Source organism: Trichophyton benhamiae, assembly GCF_000151125.1.
Source record: "Trichophyton benhamiae CBS 112371 chromosome Unknown contix01456_5.r1.exp, whole genome shotgun sequence".
Classification (NCBI taxonomy): domain Eukaryota; kingdom Fungi; phylum Ascomycota; class Eurotiomycetes; order Onygenales; family Arthrodermataceae; genus Trichophyton; species Trichophyton benhamiae.
In genome coordinates this window covers 1,061,597-1,080,627 of record NW_003315080.1, presented here as the reverse complement: position 1 = coordinate 1,080,627, position 19,031 = coordinate 1,061,597, and the positions used below count along the sequence as shown (strand labels likewise).

The 19,031-nt window shown below is 48.6% G+C and overlaps 5 protein-coding genes across 5 annotated transcripts; 4 read left to right on the top strand and 1 right to left on the bottom strand.

Moving 5' to 3' along the window:
- Nucleotides 1-407: 407 nt before the first annotated feature.
- Nucleotides 408-3,252, top strand: ARB_03385 (uncharacterized protein; the record flags this gene model as incomplete). Its single annotated transcript, XM_003010637.1, has 4 exons — nucleotides 408-1,139; nucleotides 1,210-2,299; nucleotides 2,403-2,780; nucleotides 2,888-3,252. 4 exons carry the CDS (start codon nucleotides 408-410, stop codon nucleotides 3,250-3,252), a joined length of 2,565 nt encoding a protein of 854 aa, XP_003010683.1.
- A 782-nt stretch (nucleotides 3,253-4,034) lies between these two features.
- ARB_03384 (uncharacterized protein) lies at nucleotides 4,035-6,807 on the top strand (the record flags this gene model as incomplete). Its single annotated transcript, XM_003010636.1, has 5 exons — nucleotides 4,035-4,152; nucleotides 4,290-4,832; nucleotides 4,898-5,405; nucleotides 5,477-6,114; nucleotides 6,179-6,807. The coding sequence occupies 5 exons, from the start codon at nucleotides 4,035-4,037 to the stop codon at nucleotides 6,805-6,807; spliced, it is 2,436 nt and encodes an 811-aa protein (XP_003010682.1).
- Nucleotides 6,808-9,191: 2,384 nt separating this feature from the next.
- On the top strand, nucleotides 9,192-12,768 carry ARB_03383 (GATA transcription factor (Ams2), putative; the record flags this gene model as incomplete). Its single annotated transcript, XM_003010635.1, has 4 exons — nucleotides 9,192-9,231; nucleotides 9,288-9,441; nucleotides 9,504-11,389; nucleotides 11,447-12,768. The coding sequence occupies 4 exons, from the start codon at nucleotides 9,192-9,194 to the stop codon at nucleotides 12,766-12,768; spliced, it is 3,402 nt and encodes a 1,133-aa protein (XP_003010681.1).
- A 1,764-nt stretch (nucleotides 12,769-14,532) lies between these two features.
- Nucleotides 14,533-16,048, bottom strand: ARB_03382 (cell wall glucanase, putative; the record flags this gene model as incomplete). Its single annotated transcript, XM_003010634.1, has 3 exons — nucleotides 14,533-14,744; nucleotides 14,877-15,148; nucleotides 15,231-16,048. 3 exons carry the CDS (start codon nucleotides 16,046-16,048, stop codon nucleotides 14,533-14,535), a joined length of 1,302 nt encoding a protein of 433 aa, XP_003010680.1.
- A 1,179-nt stretch (nucleotides 16,049-17,227) lies between these two features.
- ARB_03381 (uncharacterized protein) lies at nucleotides 17,228-18,715 on the top strand (the record flags this gene model as incomplete). The annotated part of the gene is made up of 1 exon (XM_003010633.1): nucleotides 17,228-18,715. One exon carries the CDS (start codon nucleotides 17,228-17,230, stop codon nucleotides 18,713-18,715), a length of 1,488 nt encoding a protein of 495 aa, XP_003010679.1.
- Between the last annotated feature and the right edge of the window lie 316 nt (nucleotides 18,716-19,031).

Genomic DNA, 19,031 nt, shown 5'->3' with positions numbered 1-19,031 from the left:
TACGAGGGTAAAAGAAATAAAAAAAAGAAAAGCGTGAAGCCTGGTTGTCCCGTTGATCGTTCCCTATTTATTTTATTTCTGAGGTCGCGGAAGGAAGAAATTAAACTAACTAGTTAACTACCTAACTACGTGTTTGTCGTGTTTGGTTGCCCAAAGGAGCCACGACTTCACGTGCTGTCGCCGGCCTGGCTCGACTTTCTAAGCAAACAACTTTCGTCTTCATCGCCGCCGTCTGCCTCCCATCCTCCTCCACCAGGCCACTGTTCCACGGGCATGCGAAGCAGCCAGCAGGTCGCAGTTGGCTAGGATTCTATCCTGCTGCTCAGCACCCTTCTCTCTCACGCTTGTCCTGCCCGGCCGCGCTTGTCCTCTCCCACCGCTGGGCTACCTCATATCGATGAAACTTAATGCCTACTCCCTCCTCTGGCGGGAACCGCAAACAAATGGGTAAAAGGAAACACAAAGACTCAAGCCGAGACGAATCGCAAGAAGAGCAGGAACAGAAGCAGCGGACAATTCCGGATCTTTTTAGCAGAGACTACCACAGCACGAACCACAAGCAGGCGCCCCCTCCATCACAGTCCAACAAGCGGCTACGGCGCAACGAATGCGATCCTGGCCGCGAAACCTCGTCCGAAGAGCTAGCGCCCATCACTGTCGACAAGATGTATAAGTTCACCAGCTCGGACGGCAAGGGGAGTAATGGAAGTGCGTTTGGATTCGCTCGCGCCGACAACCGAGCGCCGCTGGCGAGGACAAGACCGTTCAATTCTTCCAATCCAAGCAGCTTTACACCCCACACAGGTGCAAAGACACTCAAAGTCAAGAATCTGCGCGACACTCCCAAACTCGATCAACAGCTTTATTTTGAAAAAGTGTGGTCACAGCTGGACTCGGCTCTTACGGCAATATTCAACCATGAGAAGCTTCCGTATTCCTTGGAGGAGCTATACAGAGGTGTGGAGCATGTGTGCAGGCAGGGAAGAGCACCAAATCTGGCGAAAAATCTCAAGGACCGTTGCATGGAACATATATCAGGGACGGTCATGGAATCACTACTTGCCAAATCTACATCCGGAGATGAGGCCGGGATACTACGGGCGGTGGAAGCTGCATGGACACAGTGGAATGCGCGACTTGTGAGTCCTTCTATACCTCGTCCAGCACAAATTATGGAAGAATAACCACTTTGACTGACCATTTGCTTAGGTGACGGTTCGGTCCATTTTCTACTATCTAGATCAGTCCTTTCTCCTGCATTCTCCCAACAATCCCGTTATATACGAGATGGGTCTTCTTCAGTTCCGCTCATCGGTGTTTTCTGACGAGACTCTGAAATCCAAGGTGTTTAAGGGAGCATGTCTTCTGATCGAGCTGGATAGACTGGAGGATAGTTATGCCGACCCCACCCTGTTAAGAAGTTCTATCAAGCTATTCCACGACTTAAAGGTTTACACCAGTCAATTTGAGCCATCAATGCTTGAGAATTCAGCGGCATATTATAGAAATTGGGCAGCAACCCATGTAGCTGAAGACGACTTGGCAAGCTATGTGGAAAAGTCGTATCGGCTCATTGAGCGGGAGATGGCTCGGTGTGACCTTCTCTCATTCGACAGAGGGACCAAACAGAAGTTGGCCGAGCTTCTCGATCATAATCTGATGGCTAATCAAAAACAGTTTCTTCTCCAAGAGGCTGATATCATTAGTCTTCTCCGAGCAAACAATGCCACCGCTCTGGAACGGTTATTCTCCATGCTTGAACGAAAGGGCATGGGCGTGGATGTAAAGTCTGCGTTTAGTAAATATATCGTCCAACAGGGTTCCTCTATTGTCTTTGATGAAGCGCGTGAGGCCGAGATGGTCACTAGACTACTTGCTTTTAAGCAAAGCCTAGATCATATCTGGAGATTTTCGTTTCATAATCATGAACAACTTGGCCATACTCTTCGTGAATCGTTTGAAACTTTTATTAACCAGCATAAGAAGACCGATTCTAACTGGGGGACAGACAACCCCAAACCCGGTGAGATGATTGCAAAGCACGTCGACCTGTTGCTCAAGGGAGGAGTGAGAGCACTTCAGAATCGTCCAGTTGAGGACATCACCGGCAACTCCAGTCTTACCGATGAGGATGCAGAAATCAATAAACAGCTCGATCAAGTCTTGGACCTCTTCCGATTCGTGCATGGCAAAGCCGTGTTCGAAGCGTTCTATAAGAACGACCTCGCGAGAAGACTCCTGATGGGTAGGAGTGCCAGTGATGAAGCGGAGAAGAGCATGCTCTCAAGGCTCAAGTCAGGTATGTATCGCCTCGATGCATTGTGCATTTGGGGCTTGGCTAACACAGAAGAACGCAGAGTGCGGCTCCAATTTCACCCACAATTTGGAGACCATGTTTAAAGACATGGACCTTGCACGGGACGAAATGGCCTCCTATAACGCCTTGCTGCGGGAGAAGAACGAACGGCCCAAGATTGATCTCAATGTTAATGTCATATCTGCAACTGCCTGGCCGAGTTACCCGGATGTGCCCGTTAACATACCAGACTCGATATCTCAAGCCATCAACAACTTTGAGGAATTTTATAATAACAAATACAGCGGACGAAGGCTGCACTGGAAGCACACCCTCGCCCATTGTCAGTTGAAAGCACGGTTCCCGCTTGGGGACAAGGAATTGGTTGTGAGCTCGTTCCAAGCCATCGTACTGCTCCTATTCAACGACGTTGCCGGTTCCGAAACGCTATCGTACGATGTTATCAAAAAGGCGTCTGGTCTTTGTAAGCTTTTGTGCTCTTCTTTTCTCCCTCTTGTTTCCCGTTTGGCCCGGGTAGCTCAGGTGGACCACAACATCGTTCAAATGCTAACAATAGTTTCCTTCTCGTAGCGGATGTGGAGCTGAAGAGAACACTACAGTCCCTAGCATGTGCTAAATACCGCGTTCTCCTTAAAAAGCCCAAAGGCAAAGAGGTCAACGAAGGAGACGTGTTTGCGTACAATGCCAAGTTTGAGGACCAAAAGATGCGGATCAAGATCAACCAGATCCAGCTGAAGGAAACCAAACAGGAGAACAAGACGACACACGAGCGTGTTGCCGCAGACCGACACTTTGAGACACAGGCCGCGATCGTACGCATAATGAAAAGCCGCAAGACCATTACGCATTCAGACCTGGTAGCTGAAGTAATCAAAGCAACCAAGAATCGCGGTCAGCTCGAGCTTGGCGACATCAAGAAAAATATTGACAAGTAAGCCTCGAACACTCTGCTGACTGACAATAATAGAAAATGCCTTGCTGACACGTGTATGCCAGGCTCATTGAGAAGGACTACATTGAACGAGAAGATAACAACCGGTACAAGTATATTGCCTAGACCAAACACAGCTTGTTCAAAAATAAATAAAAAAACAAAAAAATTGATCACCATCTCCTACGACTTTCCAAGAAACGACACGAATGGGCCAAAGAAAAGAAATAAAGAAAAATAAAAACATCCAAGAATGACAAACCACCCTCTTTTGATGCATTTTGAGCGGAGTTCTACGGGGGAAAGACATGCACTTTTTTTTTCATCTCACGAATAATAATATACGCTCGTTGACTTAAACTCTCTCAGCTACCTCCACAACGCCTTTCTCCTATATTTAGTGACTTACGTGATGCCGCCGGTCCAGGCCTTTGAAGTATTATATGTATACTAAATGCGACGCAATATCAGCTGGATCTCGAAGCATCAGATGATCAATCAAGCTTCTCCCTCCAGGGCCATATTTGTTATTTTCTCAAGAACTAGTCTCCATCTTCTCTTGTTGCCATGGCCCATCCAGCCAACTGACTGGACGAGCACCCGCCATCAAGCTGCGATGTTCGGCCGACTTTTTCTTTTTCTTCTACCTACAAAGCTCCTGAACAGCTCTAGAAGCCGAAATCACCGGCACTTCCCGATCCGGTAAGCCGGGACAGCCGCCGGCCGACGCCCAACACTGCCCAGCGCTGAAAGCCATGAACGCCCCGGGCAAGGCGCTGGCATGAGATGAGAAGAGGTCGAAGGCCTGCGCTGCTGTCCGGCGTGGCCAGGCACCCAGCCGGCGGTGCTGCCAGCGGGCGCCGGAGCATCATAGCTGGCCCTGATAATGCCCTGGGCCGACATGGTTAGTAACATGCTTGCTCGGCTCGACGTCAGTCCGGGGTAGTTAGTTAGCTAGTTGAACCCGCCGTCTAACCGGCTAACTAGAGCTCCTGACTAGCTGTTCGTTAGCTGGGAGTTTTTCCCGAAGCGCTGTAACAGGCCCACCCGCCACCGAACCAACAGCTCTCGTCTCATCGTTGCTTTTTCCTCCAACGCATCACGCTCTCTTCTACCTTTTTTTTTTTTTTTTTTTTTTTTTTTTTTTCCTTTTAGATCCCGCAGCAGTCGAAGCATGTTCCTCGACCGGAGTCGCATGTACCTTGGCTTGTCCCACCCGAAGCTTGCGCTGTCCTGATGCTAACTATGGCCGCCGGCAGCTGGTTGCCCCTCCTGGCTTGTCGGGCCTCGCCCCGACGGCCGGGTCGTATGTATCAGGCCAGCACTACAAAGGTCAGCCGGTCACCAGCACATTCGCGCTCTTCTTTCTCCTCCTCCTCCTCCTCCTCCTCCTCCAGGCACACCAGTCTTCTTCTCTGTACTATATTCTTACTCCTGAGCAGTTGTATCTGTCGTTTTACTCTGTGAGAACCCCGTCTGATTGTCAGATAGCACCCGTCAGATTGCGCAAACAGCCAGACAACTCGTCCATAGGCAGAGCGTCCTACAGCAAGAGGGAAAGCCATACCGCCATCACAATGCAGAGTAAGTAGGCTGGTAACTTGCTCTGCAAGGAGCGTGTCCAGGATCTATGCTGACGGCCTCTCTAGCTAAACACTTCTTCTCGGACCCAACTCACCTGGTCAATTCGGCCCTTCACTCCCTCACCCTCACCAACCCTTCCCTGGCCTTCGACAGGCAGAACAAGATCATTTACCGTCGACCATGCAAGGATACCGAGTCCAAGGTGTCCATCATTTCTGGTGGTGGCTCCGGACACGAACCTGCCTTTGCCGGCTTTGTAGGCAAGGGGATGCTAACGGCGTCGGTGGCCGGCACCATCTTTGCTTCTCCGTCTGCCGAGCAGGTCAGGAGGGCCCTGCTACAACGAGTTGACGGCTCCAAGGGCGTCCTTGTCATTGTCATGAACTATACGGGTGACGTCATGAATTTTGGACTTGCTGCTGAAAAGGGCAACGCAGCGGGCATCAAGACCGAATTCTTCGCTATCAGTGATGACGTCGGTGTTGGTCGTGAGAAGGGCGGAAAGGTTGGCAGAAGAGGAATTGGTGGTGGTGTCATGGTTCTGAAGATCGTCGGTGCTCTTGCTGAGACAGGGTGAGTGTTGATCCCTCTCTTTCAATCCTGCATATCTGATTCGATGCTAATACATATATGTGTGTGTTAAGTGCATCTCTGGAAGAGGTTTATGCTACAGCTCAACTTGCCAATAACAACCTTGTCTCCGTTGGCTCTTCTCTGGAACATGTCCATGTCCCAGGCCGAGACATGCCGGACCCGAATTCAGACGACCTGGTGCCCCACGGTGAGGTAGAGGTCGGTATGGGCATTCATAACGAGCCTGGCTCCCACCGTATGAAGGTCACTGCAGAAGAAATGATACAGACCATGCTCAAGCAGATGCTTGACCAAAATGATAAGGAGCGAGCCTTCCTCAAGTACAGCTCCTCGGACAGGTTTGTCCTTCTCATCAACAACCTAGGAGGCGTGAGCACACTAGAGTTGTCTGCCCTTACCGCTGAAGTAGTCCTTCAGTTAGAAAGAGATTACAAAATTAAGCCTGTGAGGACGATCCAGGGCACGTTCTTGACCAGTCTCAATGGCATGGGTTTTAGTATCTCTCTCCTCCGTCTTGCGGACACCGGACTGGGTGCAGGCAAATCGTTTCTCGAACTACTAGATGCTCCCTCGGAGGCAGTTGGCTGGGCTGCCCCAATCCAAACCTCCACTTGGGACAATCAGACATCCGCCTCCTTCGAGTCAGCAAGCAGCCCCCGTGCCGTCGAAAAGCCCTCAAACCTCACCCGTATGTACCTCCTCCCTAGCTGCATCTAACTATACGTAGGACCCAGCTAACTCGGTTATACCAGTTGATCCTGCCATCCTCAAAAAGGTTCTTTCCTCGGGACTTGACCGAGTTATTAAGGCGGAACCCCTTGTCACCCGCTATGACACTATAGTCGGAGACGGTGACTGTGGAATTGGGCTCCAGCGCGGTGCAGAAGCCATTCTCAAAGAAATCAATGACTCCTCCACGCCCCTCACTCCCGACGTTCTTGCGACCTTGCATCGCATTATTGACGTCGTCGAAAACACCATGGACGGCACCAGCGGTGCCATCTACGCCATATTCCTTAATGCGCTTGCCCACGGCCTCCGTGCACAAGACAAGTCTACCCCGATGTCAGTAACATCAACCATATGGGCTAATGCGCTCCAGCACTCCCTCAAAGCCTTGGCCAAATACACGCCTGCCCAACCTGGTGACCGAACACTTATGGACGCATTGTCACCTTTCATCAACACCTTGATTGAAACTGAAGATATCCGAAAAGCCGCTGAGGCAGCGAGCCAGGGCGCTGAGGCTACCAAGATGATGAAAGCCAGCCTTGGAAGGGCTGTGTACGTTGGTGGTGAGGACGAGTGGGTTGGCAAGATCCCTGACCCTGGTGCGTATGGTCTCAGTGAGTTCCTGAACGGTATAGCTGAGGGTATATGATCCCATCTATACTTCTTTCTTTTGGCGTTTCCTTTTGCAATTTCATTTTGGGTATAATATCTAGTAAATAATATGGCGACTAATATCTAAGTTAATTTGGGTCATTCCCCTGTCCCTTTAACCCCCCCTCCCCACCTCCTCATTTCTCTCATTTTTCTGGCGTTACTGTTTGAATCAATCTTTAGTACCTCCGTTTTTCGCATGTATATAATGCCGATATACCACCTCTATATTAATACTCTTGAGAACTCCGTCTTACAAACTTAGGGAAGGGGGGCATATCTGCTCTGACGTAGCACGTGACTAGCTGAGCCGCAAGGTGAAGGCTCAAATAAGGTGCGAAAGGAAAAGAGTCGCAATGTTCAGTTCGCCTTTTAATAATCAAGGCTGTATGTTTCATCATATTCTGGGGATTTTGTATCTTCTCCAGGGCTACTATATCACATAAACCCTAACCTTCCGCCAAGTGTAACAAAGGGCCGGTGCAGAATATCCGGTCCATCCCACCACGGACTCCATGTGAAAAAGAAAATCGCGAATCAAAACGGTATGGATTTTGAGGAGGAAAGGAGGGAAACAAGAAACGCCAAAGACGCCGACATGCTGGATTAGTGACTTCCATGACATAGCTTTAATATGGAAGCAAGGCATCACTTCACGGGCCAGGCCTGTCTCCCGCGACTCCAGAGCGATTTGTTGCATCATGATTACCGCTTTGGGGTGGAGAGATCTAAGTAGGCGGGAGTCTAAGTCGTATACGGAGGTGACAGATTGGCGAATGTGTGCGGACCGCGTAGTGTAGAGCTAAGAAAAAACCAAAACGAAGCTCAACTCAAAAGTACCAGGATAACTGAATCGCCTCTCAAGAACCTGGATGGTCGAGTCAGTATAGTGTCGTCGCATATACGGTGAGAAGGGAAGGTCCGGGCAAACTTTGCGTAGACATACATCTTGCTGATGAAGCGATCTTTATTGACGCCTTTGCCCTTGCCACCCTTGGGCTTCTCAGTCCACATCTCCTTGACGTTCTCTAGTACCATGTTACAGTGACGGTCAAAAGCCTTTACACGCGCAAGTAGCTTGCGGTTGTTCCGACATGAGATCAAGACTTGCGAGTGGGCACGGGTAGCTGTCTGGAGGATTGAAAGCGGACCGGTGGTGAGCTCATGTTCTTCGAGAACAGAGACTTCGTATTCACTATAGCGCGTACTAGGTTAACTCATCGCCCACCACCATTATTAATTTATTGCGCGAGGAACAAAGTGAGCTGGAACGGGTTCGGATGCCAAGAGCAAAGCAATAAGTGGTTGTCCGGCTGTGGTGTGGTTGAGGTTGGCGATAGCTTCAAGTTTGACGGGAAGGATAGTTTGGGACATTCAAAGGACCAATGGAACGTACGTCAGCTCGCTGCGAGGCTTGTTAAGCAGATCTCTAGAGAACAAGAGCCAGATGTTAGCAGGTATGCGGCAATGCGCTGTAGCAGCAAGGCCGTCTATTGCGCGGGGGGAAGACCGGTTGAGTCATCTGATTCGACAGTGAATGGGAGCCTGCTTACTGAATCTTGGTGTCGGACATCTTGGGGAAAGCTATAAAAGGGCAGCAACGGTACGCTCCTTCGTGTCGACGTCTTTCCGTGCTTCGGGTTCTTCTTCTTTGCGTTCGTCTTTCTCCTGCATCTTCGCAGCAAAAAAAGTCAACAAGCCCTAAAGCTTTCTTATATCACGTGATGGTTATTAAGTAATTGCCAAGCTTTGATGACCGATTCTGGTTAGCGTGTCACGCGTCGGCGGCTTATTTTTCCAAACCGGAAGGCGCGTTGGACCTGGCGCGTCACTAGTCCGTATCAGGAAATCTGCTTCCCATTCACGCGCGCTTAGGTCAGCAATCTCGAATATCGCGTTTGGCTTCACGACTTTCGATCGTCTCTAACTCCAACCTCTTCTTCTCCGCCTCCAACGCCTCCCTGCTCTTCCTCTTCTTCTCCCTCTCTCCCACACACACGCGGTTGCTAGGCTGAGCTCGCGTGAGAGGGAGGCCATTGAAGGGGTTGCTTCCATTTTTTTCATTTGTCTTTTTGGTCTTCGTTCTCATTAGATACATGTTCCTATTACTGCAACTCTAGCCAATCCTGACATTGCCATATTTACACTTCGCTGCAGTCCTCACGTTATGAAGCCTGCCAGACTACCAGGCACAAACATCAAACTTATGCAGTGACTCATTCACTGAGGCTATCGATTCGTTTCTATTGCACCCGTCGACTGCTACCTTGAACCCTCTAGCTTCCTCGACATACAACCTTGCAAACAGACAACACCAGAGAACAGTTGTCTTCGCCTTACTTTTCTGTGACTCCTTCTGATACCCCACTTTGCAGTCAGAAAATGGAAAACGAGGAAGGAATCTCTGTTCGGCCTATGAGGCGTAAGCATACCCGGGTGGCCCAAGAACTAATTCGTGAATACTAATCTTCTCTATAGTAAAGGTCCTCTACACGTTCGATAACGAAAGCAAAACCAACTGTCTTGCCAGGTGGCCGCATATTTTAGATATCCAAACTGCCTATCTTGATGAAACAACACAGGTTGGCGTGATTGAGCTAAAAACTTGCATTCAAACTATTGTCTCTGCAAGGTAAGGCAATGGCGTGTCCTCTCTTTGGGAGAAAAAAAAAATTTTTCTAACACGCCTCTTAGCCCTGAATTGGTTGCAAAGCTCGGACGAGATTATACAGTCTACGCGTACGACTATTCTGAATATGAAACTCCCTTGGTCGGTCAGGGAATGCTCTCCTGGGTTTTGGCCTCTGCCTCACCAACGCCAAATGCCCCCGCACACCAATCCAAGACCATTGTCACGGGACGAGTTTGCAAAAACACTGGGTTATTTGCTAGAGGTGCACAGGAGACCCTTGAGGTCAAGCTCCGTCTCGTCCCTGTGCCAACTGTTCTCCAGAGTGAATATCTTGAGAGTATGCAAAAGTACCGCGAATTAAGCAATCTCATACCACATGATTTTGACGCTCAGGCCTGGACAGCCTTCCTGAAATCAAACCCTGGGCTACTTTCGGGCAGCAGCTCATCCCAGAATGCAGCTGAATCAGAACACACACCCCTGGACAGATCAGGTCTGGAGAAGTTGCAGCAGCTCTTAAGTGATGGCTCGACGCCCCGTGAGCTGCCTACTGTTGGGCCTGGGAGCTTCCGCGCTGATTCCCCAGCCCATTTCTCTCACAACCCCCCAAGTCGTGCCTCAACGCCAGGAGTAGCTATGTCTGCAAACCAACAAAAGAGGCCCGTGGACGAAATAAATCGGCCTGGGTCAAGAGCTTCTATACTCAACCCAGATTCGTATAGGACTTCTAGCCGAAGGGGTTCTATTATGTCCAACTACGGCAGTGGGGATGAGGCCACAGAAGGACCAGCCCCAAAGAGAGCGAAACTGGTTCGAACTGATATTTCTGGCGACGTGAATACAAACATCGAACGCCAACCTAACTCCCTCCGAGTGGCCGCAAGTACGGCTGCATCTGTGAGGATTCACCGCCCAACACCAATTACTCAGAATGGCCACTCGCTGCTATCAAACGAGGAACCCGTTCGACCACCCACACCCGTACCATCGCTTACCCAAGGTCCCACTCGCCGAAATCGAATTGCTCCTAGCAATTTGCGCCGTCAGTCCTTGGGCCGATCTGACTTCTCACAGAACTCTCCTCTGATAGCACCAATGCCCGTGTCGAATAGCCGCCTTGCTTTTGATTCACAGGCCACATCTCCGGAGGAGCCTCAGTACAGCATGTTTACCGATACGCCTTTTAATATGCCTTCATCCCCTCCTATCATGGAAACCAATTACGCCCAGGCTTCAAGCCCCGGTCTTCCTCCATTGTCTGACCATGACTCAGGCTTCTTGAGTGCTCAGTTCGATTCGCTAATTGATGACGACGCTAATCAAAATGACCGGATATTACAACAATCCACTGAACAAACCAAAACAATGTTGGGTAGTGCTCAGCTCGAAAGCTCTGCTGGGGACTCTGCTCCGGTACTCCCACCCCAGCCACCCAGGATGTCGAATTCACGCCCCTCTTCGAGAGCTAGCATGAAATCCGTCAAATCTATAGCGCCTGCCACTCAAAGAGCTAGTGTTCCGGCTAGTGACCCCATCAGGCCTTCCCAGCCCTGGCAACCACAAACTCAACCACTCCATCCTCTAGCAAGTGAATTCCCTCTTGTGTCCACTCCTGGCTCAAGTCAGCACAACACCAAACCTCGCAGCGGAGCTGGTGCTAAACGGACCAAACAAGTACAAGCCCGTCTCGAGCAATGTATTCGTGAAGGCACAGTTCCCCCGTACTGCGAAAACTGCGGTGCTATTGAAACTCCGACCTGGCGCCGTGCCCACTCGAAGGTTATTCCAGCAAACGCTGAGCAGGCTGAAGCATATAACAGCGATCCGACTATCCTTTTCTGGGAACCGTCTGAACCTGAGGAGGATGGTTCCCATAATTCGATCAAGATATATAAGAAATCACTCGCCCATGATGATTTAGACTTCGTTCAACTCCTCCTTTGCAACTGTGAGTATTAAGCAACTCTGATGATATATATTTGCCATGTGTTTTAACGTATTTTAGCATGTGGATTATGGCTCTACAAATTCAAGAGCATGCGTCCTGAGCACAAATGGCACAAAGTCGTCCCAAAGGAAAAGCCAAAACGAAAATTGAAGCCAATAAGACCTCAACCATTGGAGACTCGCGCTCGGCGCAAGGCTCGTAACGCTACAGGAACAGAGTCCTCGCCAGGCCCTTCAGATGCCTCATCTCCGGAAGGCGATGAAGGTGCCACTACACAGGCGGAGAATGATACCCAACCAGAAGTTGATGCTGAGGCCAATAAAGGTAACTCAAAGCAGACTGAGAAAGTAAGGGCCAGTAGCGCTGAGCCACTTAAGTCAGCAGAGAAACATGATCGTTGGCGCGACCAAGATCCATTCGAAGCATTAAGACGAGCCATTCAGTCCAGTCCTGCTAGAAATATGAATTCGTGCAAGACCCAGTTTTCGGAGGCACAGCTCACTCCCAAGCCAGTTCGCAGAGCATTGTTCCCTTCGAATAAAGATGGCGAATCCATGAGGTCTCTTAGCGACTCCGTGATTAACGGCTTACGTCGAAGTCCCCGATCAACCCACAAAAAACCTACAGGACCATTAGGTCAAGAAAACGTTCCACAAACCCCTGCTGATGGCCTTGATCACCTTTTCAGGGATGCAGACGATGACAACACGCTGGATTTCCCTGGTAGCCCAACTCCAAATCGTCGGAATAGGTCCATCCGGTCCAAAAAATTACACGACGCTATAACCAACGCATCCCCATCCCAGAAAGCGGCTCGCGCTTTAACCCAGGGCTCGAAGGATGACAGCTTTCAACCTGACTCGACAAGCCCATCTAAAGGTCTCGATACTTTGGATAACATGGTTCTTACTTTCTTAGCCTCTGAGGCGGATTCGTTTGCTCATACAGACTCTCTATTCCAGTTCGATGCACCGAAAACTCCCATCAATGATAGCTGGGCAAACTGGGATCCGAATGACTGCATCCCTCAGAACGGCCAAACGTCTAATCTGCCTCAGAAAGACGTTACTTGTACCCCTAAGTCGAGGGACAAGGCTAAATCAGGGAATAACAATCCCGAGACTCCGAGACGCGCTCGCAGTGTCCCGCCCATCTCACCTTTTAAGTCTTTACTTGATAGCGAAATCAATGAGATTTCAAACCTTCCAGAGTCTGAAATATTTGATCCTGGCTCTCTTTTTGATTCGCATTTAACGAATTCATGGTCGAAGGATAACACTAATGCTTCCCCTCGGGCTAATGGCACCATGGAAGGCCTTGACCCAGCGGTCTTCGCGGCAATGATTCAAGAAATTCGGGATTCTGCTAGAAGTCAATAAATTATTGCATTAGAATGCGGAACTCCCTATCTCCATCCCACCATTCCCTCTTTCACTCCTTTTCCTCCTTTCTTAAAAAACACAAATGATGACCACTACGGACCAGTGTCATTTGGATGGCGCCGTTCTAGCCGTGCACCCTTTTGCGGTAAAGGTCTATTTTATTGGATTGTCTTTATTGTTTTCCTGCTTTCCCGACCCTTTATGTTTATGATGATACCTTGTAGAATATTAACGACTCCATGTTACTAGCGATGCATAACTTTGAGAAGAGCGTTGGTTGGGTCGACTGTACTTGCTACCAGTGATTAGGACCACGCGCTTCCTTCTATGATACTGCTTCCGTTCAATAAATGTCAATTATATCTATTTCTGTCTGAAGGATCCATTAAGTAACAATCGGTATTTAATTTTATGTTAGATTAAACGACGGTGATCAACTGCCGGATCTTGTTATAAAGGTTTCCTCCATCGTACGATATATACTTTATTTAATTACTCGAGGTTCATCTATTAATATTGGCAAATCTTAACACCAGATGGAAGTTGACTTTAATATTCATTATCATGACTCGAGAGCACCCAATAAATCCTAGGATAACTATCGAGTACTATGATGTTCACCACCTAGACAAGGCAGTCAAGGGACCACATGTATATCTGTACGTCCATATATTTTTTTCTTTTTTCAAAAATATTCCAGCAAATACACATCAAGACTAAGCTGGTGTGCTGTCCTTTTTGGCTAGTAAAAAAGAAATGCCATTTTACTTTTTACGCCATAAGTTGTCCATCATGCACCTCAAATTACCTCAACCCGAGTCGTAAAAAATAGTCTTGAACCTATGAGTATTTTCCACAACTTGCTCATAGATCTTATAGTCTGTTATATTGGTACGATCAGTTAATTGTGTTTGATTCCCAGGGAGGGGAGAACCACGGTGAATAAACCCACCAACTTCATGCGGGCTGCCAGAGTCTGTAGCTCCAAATACTCTGAGACCAAGACTCTACATCAAGATTAGCCACGATGCTAGTTTCCGGGTAATCCATGAAGCCTCGCGTTTTCATTCTAGGGAAATGCTTACACCTTCGACTTCGACGACTTTTCCAACCACATCGACCATTCGATCCATCTGTAGATGGGAATCTCTGTTTAATATGAGGGTGATGTCGCCGTGATCACCACAAGTAATAGTAGCATATTCTCCGCGTAATGAGGATACTTTGCCTAGTATCCGTACTGCACTCGGCATTCGACCGCTTGTTGGGCCAGAAGAATAAAACTGTTGAAGATATTCGGGGAGAATGCGGGGGGTCACGAGAGACATTATTTTGCGATTGAACAGCCAACGCTGATTTATTTCGGGTAGAATAGAGCGCACACGGGTATCTCAATGTCTTGCTCAGCTTTATAATCCGTCCTGTGTCTCGGTTCTTGAATCTTCGTTGTCATTGATATCAACATCCCGCTTCCAGCCAGCAGAGCAGGCAGTTGTTCATTTGACAATGCATACGAACGAGACGCGTCGGACGCGTTGATGACTAAGATTAGTCATCATGGAATAGGATTATATTTAAGCCGAGATTGGATGAGGCTGAACCTTAAGGCGACGGGAGGGAAAGCCAACGGAAACGGCAACAACAGGAACTCTTCCCAAACGCTCACAAAAAAGGCACATCCTTGAGACAGTTGAGTGGTCATTGAGAAGGTCTTTGAAATAGTATTAAACAAGTTATTTGCTATACACAGGCCCCCTTCCATTATGCAAGCATTACGCTTTCATAATCGTGCTCAGAAAAGAAGTAACCAACAATATATTCACCAAAGCAATCTTGTGGCATGGACCAAAACTCGATCGAGGGGCACTCCGCAACAAACAGGACCAAGAAATACAGGAGAAAATAGAGGTTCAAAATACTCGAGAAAGGCGAGGTAGGAGGGACTCGGAAGTGGGGGGATAATGTTGTCCGCACTACGGAGTAATAGTGCAGAGATGGGCGGAACACGTATATGACAGTTGGGAGTTTTGGACCAGCCAAATAGGGGATCGTGTGGGAATTGAAAGCCAGCAATTTGAGAAGGTGTAGAATGGCTTATCAACTACCGACCGGCTTATATTTGTGGTTCCACTGAGTCCTCATGGCCATGACGTTGTTTTGGTCTTCAACAAACTTGCTGTTTTCCATGGAGAACTCTCGTCGTCCAGCTCTGCGTTGCTTGACGCAGCAGAATGCTATGATCGCCATACCCAGAATGACTAGTCCACCAATTGAAGCAAAAATAGCGATTTTGGCCGCGGTAGGTAGTTCTCGCCATCTCTGCGCCAGAGACTTAGGTGGGGGCTTGTTAATCTCATTTGCGATGTCGGAAACACCACTAGACAGAATCATTAGTATTGACCATGCAAAAACATGACCACTGTCATCGAGGCAACTGGGGCGAAGAAACAGCAACTTACTCTATCACTTTAATGCTCTGCCAGTCGCCTGACCTGTCGGAATATGAATATTCCTTCCCTTTATGTGCGTCAACAACCTTCAACTCCTTGACGCTCATGATATACGGCGTTTTCTCATAGTCGATTTCGCCTCCTGCCCACTCAATAACTCCTTTCTTGTTCTGCGGATCTCCACCAGGCCAGATACCCAGTCGCACAGTGGAGGGAGTTTGAGGAAAGTTTTTCCCTCCAAGAGCTTCTTCGTACTTCAAGGTTCGGACAAGAACGGTATCGATATACCATTCGATCTTCTCTGGTGTCCAGTTGACGGTATAGTTATGGAAGTCGTCCATGGCTCCTTTAATGTCGAAGGTCTTACCGCGATCATAGGAAGTAGTGTTTCCCTTGCCGAAGTAGTTGGTTTGAACTTTGTCTGGCTCCGAGCCAACCCATTCCCAATCAATTTCATCCAACACTTCTGATTGAATGACAATACTACTAACAACTCCTCGTCCAGTTGCAGCCTTCATATGGACTTCGACGGTACCGAAAAATATATAGAAGAATGACTGAATAGTTGGCGAATCGAGCGCCTTGTGGATTGTGAAGTTGGAACCAGCATCGGAGATTTCGACAAGGCCGCTGGTAGCATTCCATACATCAGGATTCAGTGAGCTGTTGAGGTAGGTGGTATAGTTCTGGCCCAAAGCCGGGGCATTGGGGCAATCATCTTTTTCCAGGGGATTGCAGTACGTGAATGTCTGGGCGACCACGGGAGATAGGAGACAGGCGAAAAGCCCCAACGACGATAGGACGGAAATTCTTCGAGAAGCCATCATTGTGAGACGTTATACGACGTTCGTGAGAATAATGGCAGCAGAGAGATGCACAAAAGAATGAAAAGACGTCTGCGGATTTGCCGTGGAGGCTCCTTTTTTTTCTTTTTAAAGAGAGGACGCTATCATGAATCAGTGCGACCGAAAGGACATGAATGAGAGACAATAGGCCACGCCCCTCGGGGGGGGAAAGACTGATAGCAGCTGGTGGTTATGGTGAATATGAGAGAAGGAATTCGATGTCAACCGATCGAACTTCGATGGCACCCCCTTCTCATCGTTATTATTATATGACGGGGGCTTTCGGACCATGAAACAGCACCCGACTGCCTCATGCTGGTTGGTCTATGGTGGATCCACTTGGCATTAGTTTGCGACTGGGACCTGACCACTAAGCCCTCTGCAGCTTAGTACCCCCAGAAGTGGTTGAGATTCAAGGAAGAAAGATAGGCTATTATTGGAGAGCAAAAAAGGGGGGCAGGCCTTATTTTCTGCAGAGACCCCCTGAGATCGTCTGCGAGATGGATGTTGAAGAAATGGAGCAATCACGTCCAGGGCTCTCAGAAATGCTCAAAGTCACACAGCTCATCACAGGGCATCCGGAGTAATCGATAATCCACGCATAGATCGTCATGAATTCCTGGCTCCATCCCTTGACTTACTTTCCTTTACCCCCTTGCTGCCTCTCGTCAAACAGGCGAAGGACTGGCAAATTTCGGCTGAAACTCTTTTGCCTGAGGCCGCCCATTCCGCCACAAGGCAGGCTTTCCCGCTCGCTTCACTTGGCAACCTCATCAGTGGCCAAAGAGAAAAAGCCTTCTCCTCTCTCGCCCGTATAGACACTTAATCACACTTTATCGGCTGCAAATCACTGAAACTATAAAAAGGCGTATCACGTGAAGATGTCTTATTTAGTGGTTGGGCGGTAACCGAATCCGGATCATAGATAATGTTAATCCGGGCACAAGGATGGAATGGATGGAGGCTTACCTAATCTAGTGAATATATGGTTACTAATCATGCGATTATCGATAAACTAGTTACGTGGTCCAAGCTTCAGCTTTCTGATACGAAGAAAAAGACCCCTAGTCAGTTCGAAAAGACACACCCACCACAGCTATCTCTTTTTCACTACCATGTTTATTGTCATATAGCTATATATATATATCTATATCAATAAGCATGGCTCCTCCTTCGTTTCCGAGTTTTGGCCGTGGCACAGCCGCGAAGCGCATGCAACCAGCAAAGCGGTATAGACCCGGCAAGCCTATCGCAGATGAAGTTGAATCGTCCGAAGAGGAAGAAGAGGAGGAAGAAGAGGAGCAACCAGAACAAGTACCGCAAAGTCGGCCTCCTCCAAGCTCTAGGAACATTACCTCTGGCGTTCGGCAAGTCAAATTGGAGGAGGAAGAGGAGGCAGAAGATGAAGAAGGGTTTGTAACTGAAGAGGAGGAAAATGTTGACGATATCCCTTCTAAGCCCCAAGCACACGCTACTTCCGATAGACCTCCCGCTAGTTCAGTGCTGGTAAAGAAAGAAGAAGCGGAAAAATCAGAAATCGAGGATGAGTCAGAGGAGGAATCAGGTTCAGAGGAGGAATCAGAAGAAGAGTCCAGTTCGGAGGACGAAGGTCCAAAGAGGCTGCTACTTCGCCCGACATTTATAAAAAAAGGCGACCGTAAAGCCGCAGCAGCTTTAAACAATGGTGGTCATATTGCGACCTCCTCATCTGCCCTAGACCCCGATGCGGAAGCTGAAGAACTCAAACGGCGGAAAGACAAAGCAGACTTGCTGATTCGTGATCAATTAGAAAGGGATGCTGCCGCTCGGATAGCTGGTAGAAAGACGTGGGACGATGACATTGACGAATCCGGTGCAGGGGTTGATGAGAACAATATTGACGATACAGACGGCATTGACCCAGCTGCCGAATTAGCCGCCTGGAAACTCCGCGAGCTCAAGCGTGTTAAGCGCGAACGGGAAGCCATTGAGATTGCCGAAAAGGAACGAGAAGAGATCGAACGCCGTCGTAACCTAACTACTGAGGAACGAGAGCGTGAGGATCGTGAATTCATTGACAAGCAAAAGGAGGAACGCGACGCCGGAAGAGGAAAGGCTGGGTTCATGCAACGATATTTCCACAAGGGTGCATTCTTTCAGCCTGACTCGGAGAAACATGGTCTCACTGAACGCGACCTTATGGGTGGCCATTACGTGGATGAAATTAAGAATCGCGAGGCTTTGCCAGAGTACCTCCAAGTAAGGGATGCAACCAAGATTGGACGCAAAGGCCGAACAAAGTATCGTGACTTGAAGACAGAAGATACTGGACGATGGGGCGTCGAAAACTATTATCGGTCAAATGCGCCTGCAAGCAGTGCTGCTCGATTTGGTATTAAAGACGAACGATTCCTTCCCGATAATAGGGATGGAGGCTTCAGGAGGTCATCCGGGCCATCCGGAGCAAATGCAAGTGTAGTTAAAGAACGCCGCCGTCCTCGCTCTAGATCTCATTCTCCTCCCCGTCGACGAGACCACTCAAGGTCAAGATCAAGATCTCCTTCGCGAAGAGATCGGCACCGTGATGATAATGACAGAAGCCGAAGGAAACGCAGCCCTTCACCATACCACGATCGTGATAAGAGACGGAGAGTAGACTCCGTATCATAGCATATACCTTTTCAATTATTTCTTTCACGGCACTAATTTCATTTTATGCATTGTTGGGAGCCTGGGTCTAAAATGTATTTTTAGCATGGTTTTACGGAAATGTCCTCAAAATGGATATCATTTGGCATCGACATTCAATCACCCGTCTTGACTACAGACCAATGCCCAACATCGTCTCATTATACGCTGAAACCGAAATGTGAGCCCGTACGTGTAATAGGTTGAACTTCAAGAGCTCTGTATATTTGAATAAGCAACCTACCTCCCAAAGTTGACCCTCCCCCTTTCTAAAGGTAGATTCCCTAACCGTGAACGC